This window comes from Ictidomys tridecemlineatus, chromosome 1, assembly GCF_052094955.1.
Source record: "Ictidomys tridecemlineatus isolate mIctTri1 chromosome 1, mIctTri1.hap1, whole genome shotgun sequence".
Taxonomy (NCBI): Eukaryota; Metazoa; Chordata; class Mammalia; order Rodentia; family Sciuridae; genus Ictidomys; species Ictidomys tridecemlineatus.
Window position 1 is genome coordinate 33,504,856 of NC_135477.1, and position 12,617 is coordinate 33,517,472.

The window sequence follows — 12,617 nt, forward strand, 5'->3', positions numbered from 1 at the left end:
CCTGCTTTTAACAGTCCTGGGAATTGAACCCAGGAGTGCTCTACCATCATGCTACATCCCAGCTTTTTTTTTTTGAGACAGGGTCTCACTAAATTGCCTAGGCTGGCTTCCAACTTATGATCCTCTTGTTTTCAGCCTCCTGAATTGCTGGGATTACAATACTATGCCACTTTAGTGGATGCAACTCTTGGTTACTTTTTGAGTGCCTAACACTGTATATGAATATTTATTTGTATAGCTAATTTATGTCTCTAGAAGTTAAAATTTTATGGATTGTTTTTCCTTCTGTCAGGCAGTTAAATTAGGTGCATTAATAGTCTCAAGTTTAAAATAGATAGAATGAGATGATTTAAAGCTAAACTGCAATCTATTTCTCATTAATCTTATACCTAAGGAATAGCCCCTTGGAATGCAACTGGAAGCTTGGCATGTTTACCAGGGATATTATTCCTTGGTGGTACCTATGTAGAAGTACATTTTAGTAGTACTAAGGCAGTTTGTTAAACTCAATAATTGCCAGATAAGAATTATAAGGCAAGCAAATTAATGAGGAAACCAAATTTATTAATTATGGATGTTCCAACGGCATTTTATTAGATATTATGATAGTTTACGTTGACACCTGTTTGCAGAAAAAATTATATCCCTTATTTCTATTAAAATAATTAATACTTCTGCGAGGTAAATTTAATTCCTTGAAGTAGCAAATTTTCTAATTCTCCAATATGGCACAGTTTTATATCATTAATCAAAAATCATCTTTCTAAAATGTATATACTAAACTTGATGTAGACACAAAATTCTATATGCTCTGGTTCTTCATGTTGAAATACCTCAACTTCCAGAAATATGGTCACCAGATCAAAAATGCCAGGGTTCTTTTCAAGGTTAAGATTTCAACAGAGAAGAAGAAGAAGAAGAAAAAAAAAATATATATATATATATATATATACACAAATTTATTATATACAAAGATAAGCAAAAGAATATAAACTTTAGTCATAATTGACAGTTTTGAAAATTCTTTAAATTATGGTGACCTTCTCCAAAAGACATGGCCTTTAGAGTGGTGCCACAAAGCCATGAATCAGAATTCTAGGCAGTTTGCCCATAATAGCAATTTATACTGTAGAAAAGTTGGGTTTTGTGGGGGCTAATAAAGGAATGAAATGCTTTTATATCTAGGGAAAAGCAATTAAAATATCCCTGAAGAGGGGCTGGGGCTATGGCTCAGTGATAGAGCACTCACCTGGCACACATGAGGCACTGGGTTCAATCCTCAGCATCACATAAAAATAAAAAAATAAAATAAAGATATTATGTCCACCTAAAACTAAATATATATATATAAATTTTTTTAATTATCCCTGAAGGAAGGGATACTCTCAGGGGTATATTTATCAGTAACAGTAATTTTAGACATAATCACTGAACAATAGTTTAAGATTTCTGGGTAAAATTCTGGTTTTCTAATAATAAGAAAGGAAACTTTGTAGTTCAACATATGGTTTGGTGACAAATTAAAAGGGATAAAGTAAGCTGAGGAGAAGGCAACAGGGTTTATGGAAGAGGCAAAAAAATATAGATAAGTCTCATCAAGAAAATAAATGAGTTGGTCCTTTCCAAGGCCAAGTGTTGGAAATATTTATCTACGTAAGTTCAAGCCTAAAACAACACAATTCACATACGTTTTATATTTAATAATATACAAGAAAAATACTTTTCATTTGTTGTAGAAAGGCTACTTTATATGAAAAGCAAGAAACATACTATACTTACTCAATAAAAATCCCAAATGAAATCCAACTTAATATAGGAAATTATAGGGATGACCAAACAATTGATTAAAATTCAACTACATTTACTGTACTGTCTTGAAATATTCTACTCCTTTTTAATCTGTACACAAGGCTCAAGTTCTAGGGTTTCAGGTTTTATTTTTGATTTTTCTTAAAAATAATATCAACTCTCAAATTAACTAAATATTTATCTGGGCTCGTAATGGTAATCTGCTCTTTGTAACAGAGTTCTCTGTAGATTCTTCCACTTTAGACCTCTCCACTGGGTTAAAGCCTTTGTTTTCTTTGTCTTTTCCATGTGATTTTTTATGCTGTGGATTTAAGAGGAGAAATTAAGTCAATATAATGTTTTTTTTTGTTTTTGTTTTTGTTTTTTGGTACTAGGAATTGAACTCAGGGACACTCAACCCACTGAGCCTCATCCCCAGCCCTATTTTGTATTTTATTTAGAGACAGGATCTCACTGAGTTGCTAAGCGCTTTGCCATTGCTGAGGCTGGCTTTGAACTCCTGATCCTCCTGTCTCAGCCTCCAGAGCTGCTGGGATTACAGATGTGTGCACCGCACCCGGCAATATAATGTTTTATACACATTAATTATACTTTAATTTCAAAGTTTTCTGGGTTGTAGGCATGACAGCTTAAGTATGGAAAAATTCAGAAAAAGTTCAACACAAATTTGAGCAAACTGTATTTCTGGCAAGTACAGGTGAATGTCTTCTTTATAATACCAATGGAAGGAATCGGATAAAAGAAATATTAGTTTTCTGCATTATTTTCTAAGACAAAACTGCAAATTATACTGTACAGTAGTGGTTCTCAATAGGGAGTGATTTTTCTACCCAATGGACATGTGGCAATGTCTGAAGACATTTTGGGGCAGTTAACTAGGAAGTGGGTGCTACTGAATTCTAGTGAGTAAAAACCACAAATGCTACTAAACATTATACAATTATAATAAAATTTATCCAGTTTAAATATAAATATTGCTGCTGAGATATCCTGCTTAGGGAAACAAAGATTATTTATAAAAATCAATTCTATTTTTGACAGAGAAGCTAGTACATAGGCTATTTAAGAAACTTATTTAGAAACAAACCCATATACATACAGTTATCTCATACTAGACAAAGCCACCATAAATATATATTAGAGAAAAGGTATCCTCTTCCAACAAATGAATAGATCTGGGAAAACTGGAAACCCACATGAAGCAAAATGAAATTAAACCTCTATCTCTCACCTTGCACAAAACTCAACTCAATGTAGATTGAGGACCTACGCATTTGACCAGAGAGACCCTGTGCCTCCTAGAAGAAAAAGTAGGCCCAAATATCTAGCATGTCAGCTTAGGAACTAAATTCTTCAACAAGACTCCTAGAGCATAAGAAGTAAAATCAAGAATCAATAAGATAGCATCAAACTAAAGAGCTTCTTCCCAGCAAAGGATACAATCAAGAATATGAAAAGAGAGCTCACAGAATGGAAGAAAATCTTTGCCACCTCAGAGCATTATTCTCCAGGATATAGAGAGAACTCAAAAAACTTTACACCAAAAAAGCAAACAACCCAATCAATAAATGGACAAATGAACTGAACAGGCACTTCACCAAAGAAGAAATATGAATGGTGAACAAATATATGAAAAACTATTCAACATCTCTAGCAATTAGAGAAATGCAAATTAAAAGCACACTGAGATTCTAGCTCACTCTAGACAGAATGGCAATTATCAAAAATACAAAAAATGCTGGCGAGGATGTAGAGAAAAGTTACACTCATACATTGCTGGTGGGGCTGCAAACTGGTGCAACAACTCTGGAAAAAAGTATGGAGATTCCTCAGATAACTTGGAGGAATCAACATTTGACCCAGCTATCCCACTCCTCGGTTTATACCCAAAGGACTTCAAATCAACATGGTACAGTGACACAGCCACATCAATGTTTATAGCAGCTCAATTCACAATGTTTAATCTATTGAACCCACCAAGGTGCCCTTCAACATATGAATGGAAAAAGAAAATATGGTGTACACACAATGGAATATTACTCAGCCATAAAAAAGAATGAAATTATGGCATTTGCCAGTAAATGGATGAAACTGGGGACTATCACACTAAGTGAAATAAGCCAATCCCCCAAAAATAAAGGCCAAATGTTCTCTGATATGTGGATGCCAACACACAATGGGGCAGGGTTAGGGGGTGGAGAATAGAAGTTCAGTGGAGGGGCTGGGATTATGGCTCAGTGGTGGAGTGCTCACCTAGCATGCTAGAGGCACTGGGTTCAATCCTCAGCACCACATAAATATAAAATAAAGATATTGTGTCCACCTAAAACTTAGGAATAAATATTTAAAAAAAAAAAAAAGTTCAGTGGATTAGACAAAGTGGAGTGAAGGAAGGGAGGAAGGATGGGAATAGGAAAGACATAAAATGAATTGGACATAACTTTCCTACATTCATATATGAATACATAACAAGTGTAACTCCACATCATGTACAACCACAAGAATATAATCCTAATTAGAATAAGTTATATTCTATGTATGTATAATACATCAAAATATACTTACTATACTGTCATGTATATCTAAAAAGAATAAATAAAAATATTTTAAAAACTAAAAGGTTGAAAAAACAAAAAAGAGAAACTTTGGTGTATCTTGTTTTTAAAAATTTATTTCACATTTCTCATTTGAGAGTTTTATTTCATTGGAATCCTCCTACTTGCCCATAAGAAATTGGTGATAATTGGGTGTATAATTATACCTATAATCCCTATAATTAAACCTATAATCCCAGCAACTTTGGAGGCTAAGGCAGGAGGATCAGAAGCTTGAGGACAACCTTGGCAATTTAGTGAGATCCTGTCTCAAAATAAAAAGATGTAGCTCAGTCATTAAGCACCATGGTTAAGCACCAATCCCTAGTACTACTACTAAAAAAAAAAAAAAAAAAGAAAGATAGTGGTGACATTGATTGTGTACTCAGTCGTCGATGTTAAGACAAATCCTAAACTAACTTTCAAGTTTTAGACCCAGCACAGGGCTGGGGATGAGCTCAGTGGTAAAACACTTGCATAGGGCTGGTATTGTGGTTCAGCGGTAGAGCGCTCGCCTAGCATGGGCGGGACCCAGGTTGGATCCTCAGCACCACATAAAAATAAAGGCATTGTGTTGTGTCCATCTACACTTACAAATAAATATTAAAAAACAAAACAAAACACTTGCATATATATCAGGCTGTGGGCTCAACCCCCAGCACAGCAAAAATAAAGCTCTCACAAAAAAAAAAAAAAAAAAAAAAAATTTTTTAGACCCAGAGAAATTTTCCATATCACTGTCTTTTAAATCCAGCAAACACTCCACATCAGACTGCTATTAGAGAAAAAATCACCTCTAGATTTCACCTAAACATCTAAAACCAAACCCCAAAGCCTTCCAATACTGTAGGGACTTCCTTGCTGTAGCTAAGTCACTAAGTCTAACCTTTAAAATGCCACAAACAATACAATTAAAGGATTTCTGACCAGGGATTAAGTGATCACTAAGGTTCTATCTTTCCCCCTTTCCCTAACTTCATAAGAAAAAGAAAGGGGTCAAAAACTAAAATATACTCACAGTTCTTAAAAAACAAAAAAGTAAAGCAAAAGATAGGAAGAATTTGGAGATGAAATTGCCCTGAGGTAGACAGAGAGGAATTTAAGGGCATCTGTGCTAGAATTTTTAACAGTTTAAATCAGGGATAGAGGAAGAATGTTTGGACCTTGAGGAAAAAAGACCTGCAAATCTATTAAAAACAGGTACCCGCAATACCTATCAGAAGCAGCTCTCTAACTGAAAACTGTAGATGTCAATGTCTTACATAAGGAAATCCATATTTTACCTATGCTCATATCTTCAAAATAGAGGGAAAGATGATAATTTATAGTGCCATGTTTCTAACAGTGTTAAAAAGAGGATAAGGAGAGGTCATAGGATTTAACTGCATAAGATCAGGGCAGTTAAGGAGCTCAGGAAACTTTGAGGAATAGTTAATAAGAGGAGCCTCAGGCAGGATAAATCACTAATAGAAGAGGACTTCACTCTAAAAACTGCTTAAGCCTTCAAAATTTAATGGGCAGATACAAGATCTAGGCCTTCCACGTCAAGATCTATAAGGTTTGGGAGAAGGAAGGCAGAAGGAAGAGAAAAATGACTTCTCTTAGTATCTATTCTGAGTATATAAGGAGGAGAAAGGGGATAAATGTAATAGCTAAAAATTACCAGCTAAGTATATAGATTAAGTAAAAATTTGCCTTCATTTATCCAATAGAAAACCCCTTATCAATATCAGACTATAGGGCTGGGGATGTGGCTCAAGCGGTAGCGCGCTCGCCTAGCATGCGTGCGGCCCGGGTTCGATCCTCAGCAGCACCACATACCAACAAAGATGTTGTGTCCGCCGAGAACTAAGAAAAAATAAATAAATGTTAAAAAATTCTCTCTCTCTCTCTGTCCCCCCCTCTCACTCTCTCTTTAAAAAAAAAAAAAAAAAATCAGACTATATAAATAAGTTAAATCAGAAAAGTCAATAAGCCATCCCAAAGCAATGACTGAAAATTTGTTATGGTACACCAAGAGTAATGCCTTTACACTGAATAGTAAGTGACTGACTTGTGGGAGATGTGGAAGAATTATATGAAATTATATAATCAGATACCTGGAAAAACGGAACCCCACCACTTGAAGAACAATCCACACTGGTATCTATAGATGGCTCTTGATTTAGAGGTTCTTCAATGTATTGCACCAGAACCGTCTTTTCTTCATCCATGTCCTAAAATAATAAGTCAGATGAGTGATTAAGTCCAACGCTTAAAAATCATCACAAAAAAGGGTTAGATAGGGACTGGGGTTGTGGCGTAGTGGCAGAGCACTTGCTTAGCATGTGTGACGCACTGAGTTAAATCCTCAGCACTACATATAAATAAATTAAAAAATAAAGGTACATCAACAACTAAAAAAATATTTAAAAAGCGGGGGGTGGGTGTAGATAACTATGAGATGCAGGGCAGGTTTGAAGGGTAAATAATAACATTTTTCACGTGAAATCAATCACGTCAAGATTAAGGGAGATTCTAAAATTATGATACTTTAAATTTTACCTGATTATTTTCTTCTTTATTGTTTTCTGAACAACCCGTCATCATTAACAGCTCAGGCTGATTCTTTTTCAGCTGATCAAGGAGCTGTTCACGTGGTTTGGTTCTTACTAATGTTGATGGGTATGAATAATTCTTTCTCTGTGGTGTTGTGCCTATAGTGAACATTAGACAAGTACGGAAAGTAGAAGTTTGAGATATAAATAATTTTTATTTTTTAAAATAAGTTAAAAAAAAGTTTGGTGGTACTCGGGATTGAAATCTAGGGGTGCTATACAATTAGCTACATCTTCACACCTTTTTATTATTTGGCTCTTGCTTTTCATTCAACATTTTAACAAAATTCTTAATTTCACTGATAGGTGAACAATAACCTTATAGGTCTTTGGCTGAAAAAATAAACTAACTTTTTTTTTCTTTCAGAGATGGGGTCTCAGCATGCTGCCCTGAGTGGTCCCAAACTCATGGACTCAAGTGATCCTCCTTAACCTTCTGAGAAGCTGGGACTACAGGCATGTGCCACCATGTCCAGCAGCTAACCCAACATCCTTTAGCACAATCTTCTTTTATAGTTGCTTCTTTAAAAAAAAAAAAAAAGCTTTGAGGTATAATTCACATACCATAAAGTTCACTTACTTTAAATGTACAATTCAATGATTTTTGGTGAATTTACAGGGTGTGCAACTATCACCACAATCTAAAGAATAATCCAATTATTTGTCCTGCATAAAATCTTTTTCATGAAGGACTCTGAATCATTATGATCTACTGATATTTGCCATGTCTGATCTCTCAAATGGTAATAATTCCTATTTGCTAATAGTCCACAACAAAATGAGAGGGACACATAACAAAATGCACAATGTGGTAAACTTTGCATTAAACTGGATTTAGTCAACAAATTCCTCCAATACTCTTGATATTCAAATATTATTTTATAGGGTTGGGCATTTAACTTAGTGGCAAGAATTCTTGCCTAGGACACACCCTGGGTTCAGTCCTTGGTCCTGAAAAAAAAAATATCATTTTACAGAGTGCTAGATAGATGGCTGGTCAGTTTTATGATTTATTTTTAAAATGCCCTTTCTTAGATTAGTCAGTTCCTTGAATGTGAAATTTTACTAAATTATGATGCTAAATTTTGTATATACCAGCTATATCATGACACCTAATACTTGATATTAAACTATTTTGAGGTTCTAATTTTTCCATTATTAAATTGATTACAGTGAGGTGAAAAATTCATATCATGCAATTGATCAGCATCAGTTTTAAATAACATCTAACACTGTATAGCATTAAATTCAATTTCAAAAAATTTAACAATTCTATTTCCTTTTGAAATTACCTGTCGGGATATCCAGTTTCAGATCCTGTTGCAGAAAGCAATTAAGCTTAGATAAACCAATTTTTATACTTTCATTAAGCTCTAGACTTTGTTCTATCAACTGCTTTTCATCAGTAGTTATCTGACCAAGAAAAATATTATGTTGGTTCTCATTAGCTTCTTTATGTCCACTTAATTTTTCAGTGATCTCTGAACTTGAAGTCTCACAACATTGGTTTACAACCTGTAATTGACACAAATAAGCTTTCATTACTAAAATTAAAGTTATCGAGTGCTTTATTCAACATGTCATATCCCTTTACCTTGAAACTGTCCATTATAAAATTTAAAAACGTATACAAAAGTAAAGAGAACAAGATAATTAACCTCTTGTATTCATCACCCAGTCTCAACATTTATCAACACGTGGGCACAGATAAAATAAGACTGACCTCCCAGTCCTCATCATAAGGATCATTTTGAAGCAAATTCCACATCATTTCATCTATTTACTTCAGCATATGTCTAAGAATTAAGAGCACTTTAAGACAAATATCCTATTTAAAAATTTAACATTTATTCCTATAGATCAAATGTCTAGAGTATTCAAATCTCACCAAATGTTTTCCCCAATTGGTTTGTATGAACCAGAATTCATCACTAGACACTGAATATATCTTAATTAAGTGACTATATAATTTTTATCCAAACTAGGACACTTTTCAAAGCAATAAGCCCTATTCCTAATAATTACTCCAACATAACAGATATAAGGAAGGATTGTCTCAAGCAAACTAAGACTTAAGATTCTTTTGATCTACAAGTTATCCTTCCTCATCTTTTTTCCTTTAAAACTATTGTTGAAAAAAATCAGGTTTTTACCCTTTTGGATATCTCAAATTCTGGATTTGGTCTATTGCATTGCTATCCCATATATATTCCTATGTTCATCTGTATTTTCTATAAACTGGTTAAATTTACAGGCTTGATCTAATTCAGGTTTAATTTCTGTAGGCCTATTTCACAGGTGGTACTTCAGGCATACAATGCCCTGGTTATATCTGAAAGATTAATAGTGGGGCCAGATGAGGTGGTGCACACCTGTAATCCCAGAGGCTTGAAAACCTGAGGTAGGAGGATCACGAATTCAAAGCCAGCCTCAGCAAAAGCGAGGCACTAAGCAACTCAGTGAGACCCTGTCTCCAAGTAAAATACAAAACAGGGCTGGGGATGTGGCTCAGTGGTCTAGTGCCCCTGAGTTCAATTCCTGGAACCCTGACTCTTTATATTATATATATATATATATATATATATTAATCACTGGGTTCAGAAGTAGTTACTCTATTAGAAAGTTCCTCTTAATCTCTCCCTTAACTCTTGAACATCTGATAAAATGATTTACCAATCATTAATGGCCACAGAGGTTATTTCATTGGGAGTTGCAAAGTGATGATATTCTAATTGTATCATTTTTCCTTCATTTTACTTGCTGAGATTCTATGAAATACTTTTCTTTATCAATTATCCTGTTAAACCAAGATATGGCTCTTTGAAGAAAAAATAAATGGATGTTGTTTCTCCTTATTTACCTGTTTTCAAAATAATGCATTGTTTCCCTAGCATGATCCAAAAGAAACCCCTGAAATTTTAATGAATTAATTAGCTTTAATATAATTGATGTGTTTTTATCTATTGTAGTCATTAATTTTTTTTTTTTTTTTTTTTTTGGTGGTGGTAGTGCTGGGGCTTGAACCCAGGTGCTTGTGCATGCAAGGCAAGCACTCTACTGAGCTATATATCCCCAGCCCTCATAATTGTTGTTTTTTTAATGGTTTTTTTAGTTGTCGATGGACCTTTTATTTATTTATTTATTTATATGTGGTGCTGAGAATCCAACCCAGTGCCTCACACATGCTAGACAAGAGGTCCACTACTGAGCCACAACTCCAGCCCTAATTATTCTTATTGATGCTCCATTAAACCATCTTAGAGCAGGGGAATGCTAGCAGGTTGGCTATTAAATTCTTTGGACACAACTTCAAGATTCTTTCATAGCTTCCTTCTGGTATGACTTGTTGTCTAGGCTCATAATCCTGTATGTTTTATTGTCTGTTATTTCTCTATGAACCCTGGTTCTTCTCCTTATCCCAGGTTGTTTATATAACTTAAAATACTTAAATTCTTTGAGTCTACTTTCTGAGAACATAGTGAAATCCTTTTATTGATCAGAAAAGAAAAACAAATCATAAAGGGCTTAAGCAAGTGTTAAGTTCAAGCAAACCCACAAGCCTATCAAGTATCCTTTGAGCAACCAAACCAAATCCTAAATTCTTAAAACAACAATAGGCTTGAAAGTACCTGGAGAAAAGTAAATACAAATGGAAAGTATTAAATATTTAAAGACAGAGTGCCCTTCCCTAAAGAAATAAGTAAAAAAATCAAGGTTAGATATAAGACAGAAATTGGATATTACATTAGGCATGTAGAAGACACATACCAAAGCATAAAACAAGATCATGTATAAGCATACCAAGTATTTTACTTAAAAGTTTAAGTCGGGCTTGGGTTGTGGCTCAGCAGTAGAGCGCTCACCTAGCACGTTCGAGGCCCTGGGTTCGATCCTCAGCACCACACAAAAATAAATAAGTAAAATAAAGGTATTGTGTCCAACTACAATTGAAAAATAAATATTTTTTTTAAAAAGTTAAGTCATTATGTCTTAAAATATAATTTGTTTTGAAATCAGTTCTAAGCTAAGAATATTTAATTTTCTGATTATAACTATTCTCCCCAAAGTAGGTTCCAGGTACAAAATTATTACCTCCAACATGTTCTGGAGTTCCTCTTCCCTTTTATTTAAGCAAGATACCCACTGTTCAGAAAAACAAGCTGTGCTTGTAGTCAGAGACTTGCATCTCTGTTCAGTCTCTTGAAATATTTTTTCCAGGTTACTACTGAGTGTATCACAGTGTTTCACAGACTCTTCAACCAATTTTCTACCTTTTTGGTTAAAATGTCTGAGTTCTTGAGACAAACCATCGGAATTAGTACCAAATTTTTTACTGTGAAAAGTTGTTTTCTTGATTATATCCTTAGATTTCCTAGAAAAAAGAAAATATCATTGTTGAAATGGGAAACTAAGACTCAAAGGATATATACCTTCCCAAGATTATATACCTCTCAAGTGACAGATTTGATGCAGGTAGTGTGGCTCCTGCTCTAAATGAATCTTCTAAATTCATAAAGAGCAGACTGACATCACCTCTACCATTAAATGACTTTTGAAAAAGTGGTCATTTCTCATAAAACCTTTCCCAGCCCTCTTCCAGATATGATGCTTCTGTTTGTAGTTCTCACAGTATTTATCTAGATAGTTACTAAAATGTCAAAAGCAGTTATAATCATTGTACATGAGTATCACCCAGATTTCCTAGGTAATTCTAGTGAGTATACACATAGCATATATAAAATATAGGAAAATAATGACACAGGCACAGGAAGAAATGGGAATATACTATTATAAAGCCATTTTATTAACATGAAAGAACAGATTATTTGATGATAGATTTAAGTTATTTTAAAACACTATATGAGGTATAAGTCAATGTAAGAGAGAAAATGAAAATATAAAAATGTTCAATTTAAATTAAGAAAAAGAAAGGGGAAAAATGAAATAAAGAACAAATGATGCAAGAAATAGAAAACAGCAGATCTACAGATTTTAATATGATTATGTTAACTTTCATTTTAAATGCAAGTGGTCTAAATATATGATTAGAGCCACAAATTGGGGGCTCTGGCATGGTAGCACTTGCTTAGCATGTATGAGGTCTGGAGTTTGCTCCTCAGCACCATACAAAAGAAAAAAGGAAAAAAAAAAGAAGTCCATATTGTTAAGTTTGACAAAAAAGAGCAGCTAGCTATATTTTGTCTATAAAAAACATATTTTAAATATAAATATTTAGGCCAAAAGTAAAGGGATGGAGAAAGATACATCATGCAAATAGCTACCAAAGGAAAGCTGAAGTACCTATATTAATTTCAGATAAAACAGACCAGAACACGGAGGATTACCAGGGATAAAAAGGGATCTTTGCTGGGAATGGTAGCACATGCAATAGAGGCAAAAGGATCCTAAACTGCCAGGTGCTGTGGCACACACCTATCATCCCAGTTGCTTGGAAGGCTGAGGCAGTAGGATTGCAATTTCAAAGCCAGACTCAGCAAAATCAAGGTGCTAAGCAACTCAATGAGACCCGTCTCTAAATAAAATACAAAATAGGGCTAGGAATGTGGCTCAGTGGTCAGGTTCCCCTGAGTTCAATCCCTGGTACAAAAAAAAATCC

The 12,617-nt window shown here is 34.3% G+C and overlaps 1 protein-coding gene across 1 annotated transcript in view; it reads right to left on the reverse strand.

Annotated features, from left to right (window-relative positions):
- Window positions 1-543: 543 nt before the first annotated feature.
- Window positions 544-12,617, reverse strand: part of Kif11 (kinesin family member 11) — a 51,355-nt gene continuing 39,281 nt past the window's right edge. The window contains exons 18-22 of the mRNA XM_005333730.5: window positions 11,093-11,372; window positions 8,293-8,515; window positions 6,948-7,099; window positions 6,503-6,619; window positions 544-2,110 (exon numbers count right to left, since the gene is read on the reverse strand). Coding sequence (XP_005333787.1) covers window positions 1,979-2,110; window positions 6,503-6,619; window positions 6,948-7,099; window positions 8,293-8,515; window positions 11,093-11,372 — 904 coding nt within the window. The 3' untranslated portion in view covers window positions 544-1,978. The remainder of the gene's footprint in view (window positions 2,111-6,502; window positions 6,620-6,947; window positions 7,100-8,292; window positions 8,516-11,092; window positions 11,373-12,617) is intronic.